Source organism: Bubalus kerabau, chromosome 1 (assembly GCF_029407905.1).
Source record: "Bubalus kerabau isolate K-KA32 ecotype Philippines breed swamp buffalo chromosome 1, PCC_UOA_SB_1v2, whole genome shotgun sequence".
Lineage (NCBI taxonomy): Eukaryota > Metazoa > Chordata > Mammalia > Artiodactyla > Bovidae > Bubalus > Bubalus kerabau.
The window spans coordinates 97444332-97464854 of record NC_073624.1 but is presented as its reverse complement, the minus strand read 5'-3'; the positions used below and the strand labels follow the sequence as shown (position 1 = coordinate 97464854).

At 40.7% G+C, this 20523-nt stretch overlaps 1 protein-coding gene and 1 non-coding gene across 2 annotated transcripts in view; one reads left to right on the top strand and one right to left on the bottom strand.

Annotated features, from left to right (window-relative positions):
- LOC129652714 (uncharacterized protein C3orf20 homolog) overlaps positions 1–20523 on the bottom strand; it is a 79354-nt gene that overhangs the window by 32505 nt on the left and 26326 nt on the right. The window contains exon 5 of the mRNA XM_055581662.1: positions 19261–19555. Within this exon, the coding sequence (XP_055437637.1) occupies positions 19261–19555 (295 nt within the window). The remainder of the gene's footprint in view (positions 1–19260; positions 19556–20523) is intronic.
- Positions 7646–7718, top strand: TRNAY-AUA (transfer RNA tyrosine (anticodon AUA)). The gene has a single exon. It is a non-coding gene; the product is annotated as a tRNA-Tyr (tRNA).

The following is a 20523-nucleotide window of genomic DNA, read 5'->3' as shown; positions in this document are numbered from 1 at the left end:
TATGTTGTTTTCTGCCGAACCTCAACATGAATCAGCCATAGGTGCACACATATCCCCTCTCACCTCCCCCTCCATCCCACTCTCCAAGTTGACACAGAGCCCCTGTTTGAGTTTCCTGAGCCATACATCAAATTCCCATTGGCTATCTATTTTACATATGGTAATGTAAGTTTCCATGTTACTCTTTCCATACATCTCACCTTCTGCTCCCCTCTCCCCATGTCCATAAGTCTATTCTCTATGGATGTTTCTGCATTGCTGCTACTGCTAAGTTGCCTCAGTCGTGTCCGACTCTGTGTGACCCCATGGACTGCAGTGCTGCTCTGTACATAAATTCTTCAGTACCATTTTTCTAGGTTTTGTATATATGTGTTAGAATATGATATTTATCTTTCTCTTTCTGACTTACTTCACTCTGTATAATAGGTTCTAGGTTCATCCACCTCATTAGAACTAACCCAAATGTGTTCATTTTTTATGGCTGAGTAATATTCTATTGTGTATATGTACCACAACTTCTTTATCCATTCATCTGTCGATGGACATCTAGGTTGCTTTCATAGTCTAGCTAGTGTAAATAGTGCTGCAATATACAATGGGATACGTGTGTCTTTTTCAATTTTGGTTTCCTCAGGGTATATGCCTACGAGTGGGATTCCTGTTCACATGGTGGTTTTATTCCTAGTTTTTTAAGGAATCTCCACACTGTCTTCCATAGTGGTTGTATCAATTTACATTCCCACCAACAGTACAAGAGCATTCCCTTTTCTCCACACCCTCTCCAGCATTTATTGTCTGTAGACTTTATGATGATGGCCATTCTGACCGGTGTGAGGTGATATCTCATTGTAGTTTTGATTTGCATTTCTGTAATAATGAGCAATGTTGAGCATCTTTTCATGTGTTTGTTAGCCATCTGTATGTCCTTGGAGAAATGTCTGTTTAGGTCTTTCCCCCACTTTTTTGATTGAGTTGTTTGTTTTTCTCGTATTGATTTGTATGATGAATTGCTTGTATATTTTGGAAATTAATCCTTTTGTCAGTTTTTTCATTTGCTATTATCTTCTCTCATTCTGAGGGTTGTATTTTCACCTTGTTTATAGTGTACTTTGCTGTGCAAAAGCTTTTAAGTTTAATCAGGGCCCACTTGTTTACTTTCATTTTTATTTCCATTAGTCTAGGAGGTGGGTCATAGAGGATCTTACTTTGATTTATATCATCAAATGTTCTGCCTGTGTTTGCCTCTAAGAGTTTTATAGTTTCTGGTCTTACATTTAGGTCTTTAATCTCTTTTGAGTTTATCTTTGTGTATGGTGTTAGGAAGTGGTCTAATTTCATTCTTTTACATGTAGCTGTCCAGTTTTTCCAGCACCTTTTATTGAAGAGGCTGTCTTTGCCCCATTGTGTATTCTTGCCTCCTTTGTCAAAAGTAAGGCACCCATAGGTACATGGGTTTATTTCTGGGCTTTCTATCTTGTTCCATTGGTCTGTGTTTCTGTTTTTGTGCTAGTACCATACTGTCTTGATGACTGTAGCTTTGTAGTATAATCTGAAGTCAGGAAATTTGATTCCTCCAGCTCCATTCTTCTTTCTCAAGACTGGTTTGCCTATTTGGGGTCTTCTGTGTTTCCATATGAATTGTGAAATTTTTTGTGCTAGTTCTGTGAAAAATGCCATTGGTAATTTGATAGGGATCTCATTGAATCTGTAGATTGCATTTGGTAGTATAGTCATTTTCACAATATTGATTCTTCCTACCCAGGAACATGGAATATCTCTCGATCTGTTTATGTCATCTTTGATTTCTTTCATTAGTGTCTTATAATTTTCTGTATACAGTTCTTTTGTCTCCTTAGGTAAGTTTATTCCTAGATATTTAATTCTTTTTGTTGAAATGTGAATGGGATTGATTCCTTAATTTCTCTTTCTGATTTTTCATTGTTATTATATAGAAATGCAAGTGATTTCTATGTATTGATTTTGTATCCTGCAACTTTGCTAAATTCACTGATTAGCTCTACTAATCTTCTGATACTATCTTTAGGGTTTTCTATGTACAGTATCATGTCATCTGCAAACAGTGAGAGCTTTACTTCTTATTTTCCAATCTGTATTCTTTTTATTTCTTTTTCTTCTCTGATTGCCATAGCTAGGACTTCCAGAACTATGTTGATAATAGTGGTGAGAGTGGACACCCTTGATCCTGATCTTAGGGGAAATACTGTCAGTTTTTCACCATTGACAATAATGTTTTCTATAGGCTTATCATATATGGCCTGTACTATGTTGAGGTAGTATCCCTCTGTGCCCATTTTTTGAAGAGTTTTCATCATAAATGGGTGCTGAATTTTGTCAAAGGCTTTTTCTGCATCTATTGAGATTATCATGTGGTTTTTATCTTTCAATTTGTTAATATGGTGTATAACATTGATTGATTTGTGTATGTTGAAGAATCCTTACATTCCTGGAATACACCCAACTTGATCATGGTGTATGAGCTTTATGATGTGTTGCTGATATCCGTTTGCTAAACTTTGGTTGAGGATTTTTACATCTATGGTGATCAATGATATTGGCCTGCAGTTTTCTTTTTTGGGGTTGTCTTTGGTTTTGATATCAAAGTAATGATGGCCTCATAGAATGAGTTTGGAAGTGCTTCTTCCTCTGCAAATTTTTAAAGAGTTTTAGAAGGATAGGCATTAGCTCTTCTCTAAATGTCTGATAGAATTCTCCTGTGAAGCCATCTGGTCCTGGGCTTTTGTGTTTTGGGAGATTTTTAATCACAGTTTCGACTTCTGTGCTTGTAATTGGGTTGTTCATATTTTCTATTTCTTCCTGGTTCAGTCTTGGAAGATTGAATTTTTTAAAGAATCTGTCCATTTCTTCCCGGTTATCCATTTTATTGCCATATTTATTACTCATAATAGTCTCTTATAATCCTTTGTATTTCTGCATTGTCTGTGGTAACCTCTCCATTTTCATTTCTAATTTTGTTGATTGGATTCTTCTCTCCTTTTTTCTTGATGAGTCTGGGTAAAGGTTTGTCAATTTTGTTTATCTTCTCAAAGAACCAGCTTAAGTTTTATTAATCTTTACTATTGTTTCTTTTATTTCTTTTTCATTTATTTCTGCTCAGATCTTTATGATTTATTTCCTTCTATTAATTTTGGGGGTTTTTTGTTCTTCTTTTCCCAGTTGTTTTAGGTGTAAAGTTAGGTTGTCTATTGGATGTTTTTCTTGTTTCTTGAGGTAGGATTGTATTATTATAAACTTCCCTCTTAGAACTGCTTTTGCTATATCCCATAGGTTTTGCGTTGTTGTGTTTTCATTGTCATTTGTTTCGAGGAATTTTTTATTTTCCTCTTGATTTCTTCAGTAACCTGTTCATTATTTAGAAATGTGTTGTTTAATCTCCATGTGTTTGTGTTTCTTACAGTTTTTTTTCTTGTAATTGCTATCTAGTCTCTATCCTTGTGGTCAGAGAAGATGCTTGATATGATTTCAATTTTCTTAAATTTACTGAGGTTTGATTTGTGACCCAAGATTTGGTCTATCCTGGAGAATGTTCCATGTGCACTTGAGAAGAAGGTGTATTCCTCTGCATTTGGATGGAATGTCCAGAAGATATCAGTGAGATCCATCTCATCTAATGTATCATTTAAGACTTGTATTTCCTTATTAATTTTCTGTTTTGATAACCTGTCCATTGGTGTGAGCAGGGTGTTAAAGTCTCATACTGTTATTGTGTTACTGTCAATTTCTCCTTTTATGTCTGTTAGTATTTGTCTTATGTATTGAGGTGCTCCATTGTTGGGTGCATAGATATTTACAATTGTTATGTCTTCCTCTTGGATTGATCCCTTGATCATTATGTGGCGTCCTTCCTTATCTCTTATAATCTTCTTTATTTTAAGATCTATTTTGTCTGATATGAGGATTGCTACTCCAGCTTTCTTTTGCTTCCCATTTGCATGGAATATATTTTTCCATCCTCTCACTTTTAGTCTATATGTGTCTTTAGGTCTGAAGTGGGTTTCTTTTTTTTTTTTTAATATAAATTTATTTATTTTAATTGGAGGCTAATTACTTTACAATATTGTATTGGTTTTGCCATACATTGACATGAATCCACCATGGGTGTACATGTGTTCCCCATCCTGAACCCCCCTCCCACATCCCTCCCCGAAGTGGGTTTCTTGTAGACAGCATATATGTGGGTCTTGTTTTTGTATCCATTCAACCAGTCTGTGTCTTTTAGTTGGAGCATTTAGTCCATTAACATTTAAAGTAATTATTGATATATATGTTCCTATTGCCATTTTCTTAATTGTTTGGGGTTGATTTTGTAGATCTTTTTTCTTCTTTTATATTTCTTGACTATATAAGTCCCTTTAACATTTGTTGTAAAGCTGGTTTGGTGGCACTGAATTCTCTTAACTTTTGCTTGTCTGAAAAGCTTTTTATTTCTCCATCAGTTTTGAATGAGATCTTTGCTGGGTACAGTAATCTTGGTTGTAGATTTTCCCCTTTCAGTACTTTAAATATATCCTGCCATTCTCTTCTGACCTGCAGAGTTTCTGCTGAAAGATCAGCTGTTAAACATGTGGGGTTTCCCTTGTATGTTACTTGTTGCTTCTCCCTTGCTGCTTTTAATATTCTTTGGTGATGGACAGGGAGGCCTGGCGTGCTGCGATTCATGGGGTCGCAAAGAGTTGGACATGACTGAGCAACTGATCTGATCTGATCTGTGTTTAGTCTTTGTTAGTTTGATTAGTATGTGTATTGGCGTGTTTCTCCTCGGGTTTATCCTGTATGGGACTCTTTGTGCCTCTTGGGACTTGATTGACTATTTCCTTTTCCATTGGGGAAATTTCCAACTATAATCTCTTCAAAAATTTTCTCATACCCTTTCTTTTTTCTCTTCTTATTCTGGAACCCTTATAATTTGAATGTTGGTGCATTTGATATTGTCCCAGAGGTCTCTGAGATTGTCCTCAGGTCTTTTCATTCTTTTAACTTTATTCTGCTCTTCAGAAGTTATTTCCACCATTTTATCTTCCAGCTCACTGATTTGTTCTTATTCTTCAGATATTCTGCTATTGATTCCTTCTAGAGTATTTAAATTTCAGTAATTGTGTTGTTTGTCTCTGTATGTTTAGTCTTTAGTTCTTCTAGGTCTTTGTTAATTGATTCTTACATTTTCTCCATTTTGTTTTCAAGGTTTTTTATCATCTTTGCTATCATTATTCTGAATTCTTTTTCAGGGAGTTTGCCTATTTCCTCTTCATTTATTTGGACTTCTGTGTTTCTAGTTTGTTCCTTCATTTGTGTAGTATTTCTCTGCCTTTTCATTATTTTTTTCTTTAACTTATTATGTTTGAGGTCTCCTTTTCCCAGTCTTCAAGGTTGAATTCTTTCTTCCTTTTGGTTTCTGCCCTCCTAATGTTGGTCCAGTGGTTTGTGTACACTTTGTATAGGGGGAAATTTGTGCTGAGTTTTGTTGTTGTTGTTGTTGTTGTTTTGTTTTGTCTATTGTTTTTTTTGTTTGTTTTGGTTTTTTTTTGTTTTTGTTTGTTTTTCCTCTGATGGGCAAGGCTGAGTGAGGTGGTATTCCTGTCTGCTGGTGACTGGGTTTGTATTTTTGTTTTGTTTGTTGTTTAGATGAGGCGTCCTGCACAGGGTGCTACTGGTGGTTGGGTGATGCCGGGTCTTGTATTCAAGTGGTTTCCTTTGTGTGAGTTCTTACTATTTGATACTCCCTAGGGTTAGTTCTCTGGTAGTCTAGGGTCTTGGAATCAGTGCTTCCACTACAAAGGTCAGGGCTTTATCCCTGGGCAGGAACGAAGATTCCACAAGTGGTTTGTTATGGCATTAAGTGAGATTAAAACAAATACCCAAAAGTGAGAAACCAAAGGTGAACCCCAGACAAATGGCAGTTACAAAATCAGGCAAATAATAATTAAAGTAATGGAATATACACATAACATATACATCCCTGAGCAAAGTCAAAACTGTTCAACAAAAATAAAGTACAATAAATTGACCTGGTGAACAAAGGAAATAAAAAATTATATTTACCAGTTAAGAACAAAACTAACTAAAGCACAAACTGGAAAACAAAACTAAAGCAAGGTGCCAAGTGGGGAGTAAAGCAATGAAAACAAAACTAACACATATGTTGAGAGGAAAGGAAAAAAAGAAAAGAAAGAAAGAATAGATATGTGAAGTTAAAGAGAGGTAGATGAAGATTTATATACATTAAAGATTAACTGGAAGGGAAAAAGAACAGTAGGAAAAACAAACAAAAGAATAAATGTATAAAATAATACTATGTTTAAAAAATTAAAATTAAAAAAAGATAGAAAAAAGGAAAACTCCACAGAACTGCAAAAGCCCAACATAGAGCCAGAGGTTTATAACAACAATAAAAAATGTGACAGAGGAGAGAAAACAAAAAGCTCAAAAGCTTAATTAGATTTCATAGTGCCAATAAAATTGACAACTACAATAGAGGGGGGAAAAAAAGAAAAGTCAAAAGAATCTACTGTGCTTAGTTGCTCAGTTCTGTCCAACTCTTTGTGATCCCAGAACAAGTCAAACCATAAGAATAATAAATGTTTTTCTTGAGTCACTGCTGTCAGAGTCCAGCCTCGCTGGGAGTTACAGTCCACCTCACCTCCCTAGGATGCCCTCCAACACTGTGCTGGTCTCTGGACCTGCTGTGGGGGCAGCTCAGATTCTAAACTGGTCCTACGCCTGTGTGTTCTTGCCTCCAATGTCCACAGCCATCAGAACTAGTGTGTTTTCTTTTGCAGGAGTTCTCAATGACCTTTTATATATTCCATAGACACAGAATCTGCCTAGTTGATCATGTGGATTTAATCTGCAGCTTGTATAGCTGGTGGGAGGGTTTGGGGTCTTCTTCCTTAGCCACACTGCCCCTAGGTTTCAATTGTGGTTTTATTTCCACCTCTACATGTGGGTTGTCCACTGGGGTTTGCTCTTGAGGCTGCCCTGGAGGACTTGGGTTGGCCCCCATCAGGGCCAGGTGTGGAGATGGTGCAGCTGCTTGCGTCGCAGGGGTTCTGGCAGCACCAGGTACTCAGGGGAGTTGGCGGCTAGGGCAGCAGGAAATACAGTGCTTTAGAAGTGTATGGCAAGCAGTATTGGCCAATATGCTCCAGTATTTTTGCCTGGACAACCCTGACAGAGAAGCCTGGCAGACCACAGTCTACAGGGTCACAAAGAGTCAGACACAACTGAAGCAACCCTGCATGCATAGATGCAAGACTTTTTTTTGCCTGTGGCAGCTCTGCCCCAGTGAGAGTTGAGTGTAAAGGTAGCACAGCTGCTTGGCTTGCGGGGACCCTGGGCGGCGCCAAGTATGCAGGGACAAGGACTGCCTCTGCCACAGGAGTTATGGCCTTTTCAGACTATTTTTTCAAGCCTCTTATATATGATAATCAGAAGGCCTCTTGGGCCAGTTTTTCTCCATAGCCCTACCCATTCAGGCACTTAGAGGCCTCCCTTGCCTGGGGTCCTTCTCTGTTGTTCAGTGCCTCAGGCACTTAAAAGGGCACCCTGGGTGGGGTCCTACTCTGTAGTTCAGTGCATCAGGAGTCTGATGGGCTAGCCTCTCTATTGTTCCCTGGTGGCTCAGATGGTAAAAGCGTCTGCCTATAATGCAGGAGACCTGGGTTCGATTCCTGGGTTGGGAAGATCCCCTGGAGAAGGAAATGGCAACCCACTCCAGTATTCTTGCCTGGAAAATTCCATGGACAGAGGAGCCTCGTAGGCTACCGTCCCTGGGGTCGCAAAGAGTTGACACGACTGAGCAACTTCACTTCACTTCACTCTATTTTTCAGCTGCTGATGCTAGTGTGTGGGGATAGAGGCTATGATGATGGCTCTATCCCCTACACATGACTCAGCAGAATCACCTTGCTTCCATGGCTGCCTGGCTTTCCTCCACAGGCATTTCCCACTAGTCTCCTCCCTCACATCCCCTCAATCTGTTTCTCCGCAGTCAACAGCAGCCCTCACCCTGGGATTGCACCACAATCCCTAAAGTCCAGCTCCCAGCCGCTGGGCCTTCTAAGGGACCTGTGTCCCTGTCAGGGGTATGTATGGCTGTGGCAAGGACTGTCTGATTCTCATTCCATTTAGGCTGCCACAGATCAGCTGTTTCATTCTCAGACTTAAATGTTTCTCCTCTGACTCAGACAATTGCCCCGATATGGGGATCAGACCCCTGCTTTAGTTCCCCCACCTGTTGAGGGCAGGTCCAGTCCTACTAACACTCTTGTTTTTCCCCCTAGTTCCTTCGTCCTACCGACTTTTGTGTGGTTCCATATATTTTTTTTTCTACTGCTCAGGTACTCCTGTCCTCTCTCAGCTGGTGTTCTGCATGTAGTTCTGTGTCTGAAGATGTATTCCTGATGTATCTACGGAGAGAGATGTACTCCACATCCACCTACTCCTCTGCCTTGTTCCTTCAGACCAACTCTTTTAAAGACTCCTGCAGCTGGCACTCAACTCACTTCCTGTGTTGTCCTTTTAAAATGAGGATGTGACCTGTTCCACCATTCCCTCTACTCTACCGCATTATCATACACACTACCATCATTTCCACTGATCACACCGAATCTTAGTACAGTGTTTGTTGTTGCCTATCTAGTTCTCATTTTGAAGACAAGGATCATGTTCGGAATAGATAGAATAATGTAAAACCACGACATGGCAATCTGTCAATAACAGTCTACAAAGACAATCTTGTCCCTCTTCAGAGCCCTGGATAATGCACATCCACCACTCTAGCATGTTTGTATTAGAATGAACAGCATGGGTAAAGAATTGTTCCATCCCAATGCATTTAAGTAAACTGTTAAAATGAATTTTCAGCTGTTCACACAGTGCTCTTTACAAGCTTTCTGCCTTCATTGTCAGGGAAACGCAGGTTAATTTCTTACGGACAATCACATTCATTATCTGTACTGCTTTGCCCAGAGAAATCCAGGCCCAGTGTGGTTACATCAGAACAATTTACCTCACATTTTCCCTTGAAAGACAAAGAAAACAGAATCATTCTGCCTTGCTCCTGAGGAAAGACAGAGCTTCCCCCAAGACCCTCAGAATTCCATCTGGCTGCAATCTTTCCCACTCCAGTGTTCTTGCCTGGAGAATCCCAGGGATGGGGGAGCCTGGTGGGCGGCCGTCTCTGGGGTCGCACAGAGTCAGACACGACTGAAGCGACTTAACAGCAGCAGCAGCAATCTTTCCGAGTTTGCTGGCCCTGAGACAAAACACATTCATTTCAAATGGATCAATACTGTCACCCAGTGGACAGTCAGCTAAGCAGGTTGAGGCTTTTGCCTTGCTCTTGGCTTGAAAGCCAGAATTCTGACAGCCAGGAATTTAGTGGGAACCTGTTTGCTTTAGGTGATTGTGAGTAACGGTTGACATTTTCTTACAGGGAACTGGAAGGACCTCAGCTGATAAGTCTTTGATTTGGATTTCACAGATGAATGCCGCTTGAGGAGGACATATATTTTCACTGTGCTGGTACTTTTTTTTTTTTAAGCCACCAGTAAATTTACAGGAAGCAGAGACTATAAACCAAACATGCAGTCTGCCAAGACTCATAGGATCAGATAGGCTTGCAGGAGTTGGGTGATATTTGATCACCGGCCAGGTCTGTGGGAAGACTTCCCTACCGCAGAATAAGACTCATTGTTTATTGTTCACAGTGACAGGGATGTGTATTTTGAAAACTGAAAACAGATTTTTTTGTGCGTATGTTGGTTGAAATTTGAGCAAGTTACTCAACTTACTGTAGTGATAGTGGATGAGCTACCTCTGTTTTCTCTATTTAGTACGTATCTCAAAACACAAGTACAGATGCAGTCTCTGCCCCATCTCTGAGTCTGAGTCTCTTTCTCTTGTCTAAACTGTCATTTGAACACTTGCAACCAACTGGCTTACTTTCATAATTAAGGTGACAGGCTGTTTGCCTATAAATATTAGTGTTATAATCATCCTAATTATTACAACAGCAATCACGTTTGTTACTCCTAAAATTCAACTTCTATAAAGTACCTCTAGACTAGCCGATGAAATCATGGTACCCTTTTTAGCTATAGGGTCCTGTGAGATCATCCAGGTTGTTGCTTCTCATGAAACTCATCTAAGGAAGCCTTTAAAAAGCACTGATATCCCAAACAGCCAGCCAAGAGGGTGCTTATTGGGTGAATGCTCTAAGTTGAAATTTTAGAAAAGGCAAACCCAATCTACAGTGACAGTAAATCCCAACAGTGCCAGTGATGGCCTGGAGGTGGGAGGACTTACAGCTACAGGGCCAGAGAAAACCTTCTGGGGGGACAGCAGTGCTTTCTTTCTCGATTATACAAGTGCCTTCATGAATACCCACATTTGTCAAGTCACTGGGACTGTACACTTTACAGTGAGTGCATTATATTGTTTGTAAAATATATCATAATAAAGTTGATGTGAAGAGAATACTGATGCTGAGTCTCACCCACAGAAATTCTGATTTAATTATTCCAGCGTAAGGCCTAGAAATCATTATTTTTTCATGCACTAAAGCATTGGTTGGGATTGAGAGCCAGTCCTCTCCTCTACCAGGTGAGAATAACATGGTTATAATGCAAGACACAGGACTAAAAACCATATCTCTAGGTGTTTTGCACCCCAAACCTTCACCTTTCTAATAATATTCCTTCTCTCTGGAATTTCTTTCTCCTCCTCTTTCTTACCTCTACCAGAATCCCATCTTTATAGCCCAGCTCATATTTCACCCTTTTCAGGCTACAGCTCTCCCCACTGTACTAGAAGCTCCATGACAGGAGGGAATGTGGGTTTTTTTTTATTTGTGTATCCTCAGTTCCCAGTACTGTGCTTGGCACAGAGCTTTCAATAAACATTTGTTGAATTGAAAAATTGCTGGAAGGGAATTAACACTTACTACCTGCCCATGATGTGCCAGGAATTGAAACAGGCAATTTATGCACATTATTTTACTAAATTTTTACAATTTTATGAATTGATTATCATTACCCCCTTTGGTCACCTTAATGTTAAATGATATCCAACTTTTAACTTCACTAGGAGTAATTATAAGGCTAAGATCTGCAGTCAAGGAAGTACCACAAAATGTTGTGATACAAGCTGATCCATTTCTGCATTCTTATAGCCTCTGTGCACTCTGTGAATTATCTCTAAGTCTGGCAAACAACATACACAACAGTCAAAGAGTTATATATCTCAAAGCACATACCAAAAAAATTCCTGGGATGACATTGTGCCTTTGAACCAGAAGTGGACTTTTGCTACTAGTAAATTTGGATGCAGTGATGATGTTGTATTTCATCAATCGAAAGGCATCTGAACGACACTGAGAAAAGACAAAGGGAAATTGTAAAGATATTGAAGCCCAAGTAACAAATCTTTTGCTCCATTCATCAGTATTTGTATCTTTGAATCAAAAATTCTAGACTCTATCCCCACCTCTCTATTAGAAATGCCTTCATAGGTTCACCAGGCTTCCCAGGTGGCACAGTGGTAAAGAAATCGCCTGTCAAAGCAGGAGACATGGGTTCAATCTCTGGGTTGGGAAGATTCCCTGGAATAGGAAATGGCAACCCACTCCAGTATTCTTGCCTGGGAAATCCCAGGGACAAAGGAGCCTGACGGCCTATAGTCTATGGAGTCAGAAAGAGTTGGACATGATTGAATGACTGAGCACCCATGCACGCACGCACATATAAGCTCACCAAAGACCTCTCTGTATTGCCAAGCCCAGGGGACAATTTCGTGTTTCTTTTCTTATTTCACTGCTTCATGGCATTTAACATTTTTGAATTGTACCTCTTTCTCTGTCTCCTGCATTTCTGTGGCCGCATTCTCTTCTGTTATCTTTCTATTTCTCTGTTTTCCATCCTAGTCTTTATCATGCACAACTTTTCTACACTTAGCCTCTAAATTTGTACTGTACTAAAATCTCCATTCTTACCTCCGACCATTCAGTGTCTTCACACACTCCTTGGGTAACCCATAATTTTAAGCACTCTTCATGTCTACATCAAACATCTTCCAAAGTTAGTGCTCTGCTCAGAGCCAGACCTGTAGGTTGAATTGCCTATTTCTTGATGTCTCCATTTTGATGTCATTTGGGGACCTCAACTCAGCATTCCCAATCTGAATTTTTCATCTTTTTCTTCAAATAATGTTATGGCAGATTAAAGATGGCTATCAGTCCTTTGCCATGCCACTCCTCGAGTAATGGGAATCTATTTCCAGTCATCCGGGCTGGCTCAGTGGCATCCTTTAACCAATTGCATACTGTGTAACTTAAGAGATCTCCAGCTTGCATTTTCACCTCTTGGGATATTCCTTTTCAAAACACAGACCCCATGTTGTGAGAAAATCTGAGAAGCTATGTGGAAAGGCCCTCATGAGGAGGACAGAGACCCCTGGCCCGCGACCATAAGTGTGAGCTCCCAAATGGCAGCAGCACTACTTGCCAGCCTTGTGAATGAGCCTGCTCTTGAATCCTCTGGCCTTCTTCATCCTGCCTCAATCAGTGCTACCTGAAGCATAGCCAAGCCAGTCATGAGCACACACGTGACTGTTGTTTTTAAGATTTCAAAGTTTCTAGGTGTTTTGTTATGCTGTGACAGATAACAGACATTTCTTCTTCTCCTCCTGAATTCCCTCTCTCAACAAGGGGCACTGCCATTATTCTAACTGTCCACATGAAAAGCTGAGTGACATCTTAAGTTCTTCCCTCACTCAACAAATTAAATCTTAGAGAGTTTTGCTTCTAACTCACACTCATACTCAGCATCCTTTTTCAACCCCACTGTCCTGGCAGATTATTTCTCACCTGGTAAAACGTATTCATAGTAACAGTGAAAGTGAAAGTGAAGTTGCTCAGTCATGTCCGACTCTTTGCAACCCCATGGACTGTAGCCTACCAGGCTCCTCTGTCCATGGGATTTTCCAGGCAAGAGTACTGGAGTGGGGTGCCATTGCCTTCTCCAGGGGATCTTCCCAACCCAGGGATCGAACCCGGGTCTCCCACACTGTAGGCAGACGCTTTACCATCTGAGCCACCAGGGAAGTCATCATAGTAACAGGCCTCCCTGTTACTCTGACATTTTCTGGATTGTTTTTTCAAAATGATCCTTCTAAAAAAAAAAAAAGTCTTCATATTACTTCTCTGCTTAAAATCCTTTAATGAATCCTTCTACTTTTCAAGGAGAGTTCAAATTCCTTATCAAATCTCACAGTCTGTTGTTTGTGAACCTCTAGTTGCTAGCTCCTTCAACACACACCCCTTAATACTGATTTATTTCCAGTCTTCCAGATTCAGCTTCCAATTTCCTATCCTCTTGCCTTCCAACATGCGTTATTCCAACATGCTTTCCAAAACACAGTTTGTGGGAGATGTTCTCTGTCCAGTTAATTCTTCTTGGTGCTATAAGACGCTTCTTGACTGAATGTTGTGTTCATACTTCTGACCAAGCACTCAGTTCACTGTGTGTGATTGTCTGTTCTCTGGATTGTCTTTTCCTAGTGGATAAGATCAAAGTCTAATTCATTTTTCTATCACATGCTCCTACCAGTTCTTATCACATGCTCCTGCATTTGTAGAGCTCAGTGAATGTTCACGTGTCAAAAGTGCTCATTGGGGACTTCCCTGGTGGTCCGGTGGTTGAGAATCTGCCTTGCAATGTGGGGGACGTGAGTTCTGTCCCTGATTGGGGAACTAAAATCCCAGATGCCTTGGAGCAACAAGAGAGACCATACAAAGCAATGAAAGATCCTGCTTGCTTCCGCTAATAAAGAATGCTCCTTGGACTGAATGTTGTTGTTGTTCAGTCACTCAGTCTTGTCCAACTCTTTGCCACCCTATGGACAGCCCCAAGTAGATATTACTAGTATTTTGGACTTATTTCTTCATTGCTAAAAGGGTTCAGCCAGGGATGGCTCCTTTTATCAACTGCATTGGCCTCCCTAATTCCTGCTGGGTATACATACAAAGCCCCTTCCACATCTCCTGCCCCTACAAGCCCAAGCATATATTCCTGAAGTGCTAAATATGAGCCGTTCCTCCCAATCCATTCACCTTATTCAATCCCACTCTTGCTTCCCTTAGCTGCTGATTTTCCTACTCCATGCTGCTATGCAGCATGCCACAGTGCTTGTGAGCACAGGTACTAGAGTAAGACTGCCTGGTCTGAACCTCAGCCCCACCACCTTCTGAGTAAAAAGCGGACAAATAAATAACTGTCCTTTGTCTTAGTTACTGACCTGTGCTCAATAGATGCCTATGCAGAGAGCCAGCTATTTAGGGTTCTTTGGAGAATTTACTGATAAATCAGGAAAACAGTGGTTGCAACACAGTAAGCACTCAATAAATATTTTCTCTCTTGAGCTTATCTTGACTTTGCCATTTCTGATCATTTCAGCAAATATTTACTGTCTATGAGTTGCCAGACATACGGTGTGGGACGGTCAGGCACTGGCTACCCCGAGGATATCAGAGCCCTTGGATTTGATGCACCTTGTCATTCCAGTGAGGAGTTGAACTCCTGACTGTAGTCTTGCTCTCTCATCGGCTTGGCTTGTCTGTCTCTTCAGGGGAGACCTAGCTCAGTTCACAAGTAAATAGTTCAAGAAGCCCCTTCCATCGGGCCAAAAAAGAATTTGCAGTGACAATATGCCCTCACAGGCTTCACAAATGGTGCAGTGGTAAAGAATCCACCTGCCAATGCAAGATACAAGAGATGCAGTTTTGATCCCTGGGTTGGGAAGATCCCCTAGAGCAGGAAATTGCAACCCAATCCAGTGTTCTTGCTTAGAAAATTCCATGGACAGAGAAGCTTTGTGGGCTACAATCCATGAGCTTACGAAGAGTAGAGCACAACTAAGCACACACACACACACATATACTGCCATATCAGGCCCTCGGGCTGAAGAGTCGTTTACTCATTCATCAGTCCATTTATTCATTTGATAAATATGTTTTAAGTGTTAATCAATCCTTAGGTCCTGTGATAGCCATTGGGACTCTAATGTGAAAAAGACATGATCCTGCCATCCAGAAGCTTCCAGCATGCAAGCAGAGGACTCCAGCAGCCTCTGGGGCTCAGGCCCCCTTTTGAGAGCTTTGTCTGTATACCTGGATGCTTCCACCAGAGTATCCAGTGAATTCCCACTGCTGTTCAGCTTCCATGCACAGCTTCAGCAATTTCAGCACTATCAGGGGCCTCTACCAGGCCCCTACACACCACCAGGTCCCTGGTTAGGCGGAACTGTAGAGAATGAAGGCCAGACAACTCTGTTTGAGGAGACTGGGATTCTCAGGTGAATTTCCTGTGTTTTATAACCATCTCTATTCTTATGTGTATTCCCTTCAGTGTCACTAGTATAGTGAAAGTGAAGTCGCTCAGTTGTGTCTAACTCTTTGCGACCCCATGGACTGTAGCCTACCATGCTCCTCTGTCCATGGGATTTTCCAGGCAATAGTACTGGAGTGGATTGCCATTTCCTTCTCCAGGGGATCTTCCCAACCCAGGGATCAAACCCGGGTCTCCCGCATTGTAGACAGACGCTTTACCGTCTGAGCCACCAGGGAAGTCCTGTCACTGGTATGGGATCATTCTTTTCCTTTTTATGAGCTAAAACAGAATCTACTTTTTGGAAGCATAAGGTACACAGCCAGTAATGCCCAGATTCTCTTTCTTTACCATCCAAACTTACAAACTTTCATGTCACCTCCCTGCAAGATTACTCTCAACTCTGCTGGACAAAATAATACTTCCTTAGCCAAATTTACGGAGAAGGCACTCCACTCCAGTACTCTTGCCTGGAAAATCCCATGGACGGAGGAGCCTTGTGGGCTGCAGTTCATGGGGTCACTAAGAGTCAGACACGACTGAGCGACTTCACTTTCACTTTTCACTTTCATGCATTGGAGAAGGAAATGGCAACCCACTCCAGTGTTCTTGCCTGGAGAATCCCAGGGACGGGGGAGCCTGATGGACTGCCGTCTATGGGGTTGCACAGAGTCAGACACAACTGAAGCAACTTAGCAGCCAAATTTACATTTTAAATTTGTTGTTTACACTCTGCCTTTTTTAGCAAAAACCTGAGATGGTTTATAGGAGGTAAGTATAGCCTAAAAGGAAATCATTAATTATAAAAATTACAATGAGAAGATTTTAATATAAATAGAAGCTCTAGATCCAAAAAGAAGAAATGGATTTTAGATAAGTGGTCCATAACTTCTTACTGTATTGTTATGATTCAGTCTAAAACTTTGCTGTGTACTTTCAAGCAAAGTGAAAACAGAAACTCAGTTGGGCACCAAAAATCTCATTACCAGGGAAGAAGAAACCAACCAGATCCTCACAGGAAATAAAACTTTTCTAGCTTCTCATTCAAAGACAATTTTCACACTTCACTGCAATTCCAGGACATCAAACTTGTGGCAAATAATATAACATCCCTCAGAAGAAGCTCAGAGCATATTCAGGGCAACATCCTAAAAGGCATCTCATTGAAAGTAGTTCCACAAGGGGCCACGTGGCCCAAGCCCTCAGCTTTCACATGTTTCAGCCTGATGAAGAACAAGACCTGGGCTCTCAACAGTTCTGTAAAGTATCCCCCAGGGCTATAAGTGGGGCTGGGATTATGAACTGACCAGGCAGGGCTGGAAAAGCCCCTGTGGGAGGGACCCTCAATGTCACACAAAGAAACCTGTACTGGACTCTATAAGAAATCCTTAGAGGGTTTTAAGCAGAAGATGATGCATGTTCAGATATTAAAAAGAACACCTTTCGATGTGCAGGAAATAGCAGAACAACCAAGACCAGAAGCAGGAAACTTTCAGGGAGTCCACTGGAGAAAATCAAAGTCTGAAATAAACAGAAGCTTTGGGATTGAGATGACGAAACAAATAGGAAAAAAAAAGTCACAATAATAGAATGAATAAGACTTAGAGACTTACTGTCAGAATAAGAAAAACAAATATCTTATATTAAAGCATATATGTGGAATCTAGAAAAATGGTACTGATGAACCTATTTGCAGGGAAAGAATGGAGATGCAGATTTTGAGAACAGACTCATGGACACAGTCAGGGAAGGAGAGGGTGGGATGAATTGAGAAAGTAGCACTGACATATATATACTATTATGTGTAAAAGAGCTGGCTAGTGGGAAGTTGCTGCATAACACAGGGAGCCAAGCCTAGTGTTCTGTGATGACCTGGAGGAGAGGGAGGCTCAAGATGGAGGGGAGATATATATATATATATTATGACTGATTCACGTTGTTATACAGAAGAAACCAACACAGCATTGTAAAGCAATTTTCCTCCAATTAAAATGTAAATTTTAAAAATGACCACATAGAAATATAAAAAATAAAATTGTTAAACACTGGGGGAAAAAAAGATTCAGAGATTTATTAAACGAGTTGAGTGTAAAGGCTATCATGTAGAAGATGTTTCATTAGTGCCTTCTCAGATCAACTTTTAGTGGCTATTTGAAATACAACCACAAATAAGAGTTAGGGCCCAGTCCAGGCTCAGTTGAAAATAATGGATTAGTAGGCTGCCATCTATGGGGTCGCACAGAGTTGGACACGACTGAAGCGACATAGTAGCAGCAGCAGCAGCAGCAGCAGCAATGTCTGCCGTGTATGCAGAATAGGAGCATGTTGGCATGACTGGTATTTACCATTCTTATCCTCTGACAGAGGAAACACAAAAGTATACTGTGTATTTTTAAATGTTCACACTGTATGATTCCACATCTGCAGGCATGCATGCTAAGTCACTTCAGTTGTGTCCAGCTCTTTTATCCTAAATAAATTAACCTTCTGCCCATGATATTCTCCAGGCAAGAATACTGGAGTGGGTTGCCATGACTTCCTCCAGGGATAATTCTATGTATATGAAGATTTAAAACAGAAAAAACTAATTTATTGTGATAGAAGTCAGAATAGTGGTTACCTGAGATGATTAGGTGGTAGAATATTGACTGAGAAGGGGCAAGAGGGAGCTTTTTCAGGTCTGTAAATACTCTATATCTTGATCTGAGTGGTGCTTTTATAGGTGTATATACAGGTGAAAGTTCATTCATCTACATATCATTAAGATTTGTGATCTTTGTTATAGGAAGGCCATACCTCAACTTAGAAAAATGGAGGAAAAACTCCTTCCATGATCCTCAAATAGGAAAAAAGAGTATGTCAAGGCTATATATTGTCACCTTGCTTATTTAACTTATATGCAGAGTACATCATAAGAAATGCTGGGCTGGATGAAGCACAAGCTGGAATCAAGATTGCTGGGAGAAATATCAATAACCTCAGATATGCAGATGATACCACCCTTATGGCAGAAAGTGAAGAACTAAAGAGCCTCTTGAAGAAAGTGAAAGAGGAGAGTGAAAAAGTTAGCTTAAAGCTCAACATTCAGAAAACAAAGATCACAGCATCCAGTCCCATCACTTCATGGTAAATAGATGGGGAAACAGTGGCTGACTTTATTTTTTTGGGCTCCAAAATCACTGCAGATGGTGATAGCAGCCATGAAATTAAGACGCTTGCTCTTTGGAAGAAAAACTATGACCAACCTAGACAGCATATTAAAAAGCAGAGATGTTACTTTGTCAACAAAGGTCCATCTAGTCAAGGCTATTGTTTTTCCAGTGGTCATGTATGGATGTGAGAGTTGGACTATAAAGAAAGCTGAGCACCTAAGAATTGATGCTTTTGAACTGTGGTGTTGGAGAAGACTCTTGAGAGTCCCTTGGATTGCAAGGAGATCCAACCAGTCCATTCTAAAGGAGATCAGTCTTGGGTGTTCATTGGAAGGACTGATGTTGAAGCTGAAACTCCAATCCTTTGGCCACATGATATGAAGAACTGACTCATTGGAAAAGACCCTGATTCTGGGAAAGATTGAAGGTGGGAGGAGAAGGGGATGACAGAGGATGAGATGGTTGGATGGCATCACCGACTCAATGGACAGGAGTTTGGGTAAACTCCGGGAGTTGGTGATGGACAGGGAGGCCCGGCGTGCTGCAGTCCATGGGGTCGCAAAGAGTCGGACACAACTGAGCAATTGAACTGAACTGAATGATCCTTTGTGTGGCTGAGGAAATATACGAAGATATAACTTCCAAGTAAACATTATTATACAGGCTGCCTTTATACACACGATACTCACCTGAATGCAAGGCATGCTTCTATGTCTATTCAGTTTCGTGTACAGTTTGGCCATTTCTCTCATAGTCCTGTCCTTCTTCTTAGCTGAGAACACATAGACGATAATGATCTGATCCACAGAGGACAGCTGGTCAAATATTAGGTGATCATATTCCAGGTCTGTCACTTCAGGGATGTGGCAAGTGCTACAGTGGCATTTGTTCCTGTCATTCCCACACAGTGCCCATCTTAGGACCACAGGACAAACCAGCTGGGAGGCAAACCATGCATCCTTGTTCTCAATGGGGAGAGGAAGCCTAGAAATGTAATGGTTGAAATCGTGTTTAAAGAGCTGAAAGGAGAGAAAAAATACATCTTTTCAAAACACCAAAGAATCAAAGTGGCTACTTTTGTAAAGGATCGAAATTTAATTCTGGACAGAATTCTGTTTGCCATCATGCTAAAATATGTGTCGATACACTAAAAGAGTTCAATGTAAAATTTTTTTTTTTTTTCAGCTATATAGGCACCTAGGGTTCAGAAACCAAGCGACATATTCAGAGCAGTTTAACAATGTAAGAAGACTGTTGGTCTGTAAGATATTTATTTCCTCTTAGAAATGGGGAAACTGAGACTTAGAAAATTCAATAATTTGACCAAAACCACACAAGTAGTAAAGGAAAGGGTTGGAACTAGAACCAGTGTGTATTCTTTTCTATTATGGTCCTTCTATCTCACTGACTCCTGAAGATGAAGTGCCTGTGGCATGGTTCTGTATTGATTTACGTATATTACTAGAGAAGATATGCAGAGAGGCTTGGATGGTAAAGAATCTGCCTGCAGTGCAGGAGATCCAGGTTTGATCCCTAGGTCGGGAAGATCCCCTGGAGAAGGGAATAGCAACCCACTCCAGTATTGTTGCCTGGAGAATTCCATAGACAGAGGAACCTGGAGGGCTACAGTCCATGGGGTCACAAAGAGTCAGACACAGCTGAGGGACTAACACTTTCACATGCAGATGATACCAGTCTAATGGCAGAAAGTGAAGAGAAGCCTCTTGATGTGGGTGAAATAGGAGAGTGAAAAAACTGGCTTAAAACTCAATATTCAAAAAATGAAGATCATGGCATCTGGTCCCATCACTTCATGGCAAATAGATAGGGAAAAAATGGAAACAGTGACAGATTTTATTTTCCTGGTCTCCAAAATCACTGTGGACAGTGACTGCAGCCACGAAATTAAAAGACTCTTGCTCCTTGGAAGAAAGGGTATGACAAACGTTTGC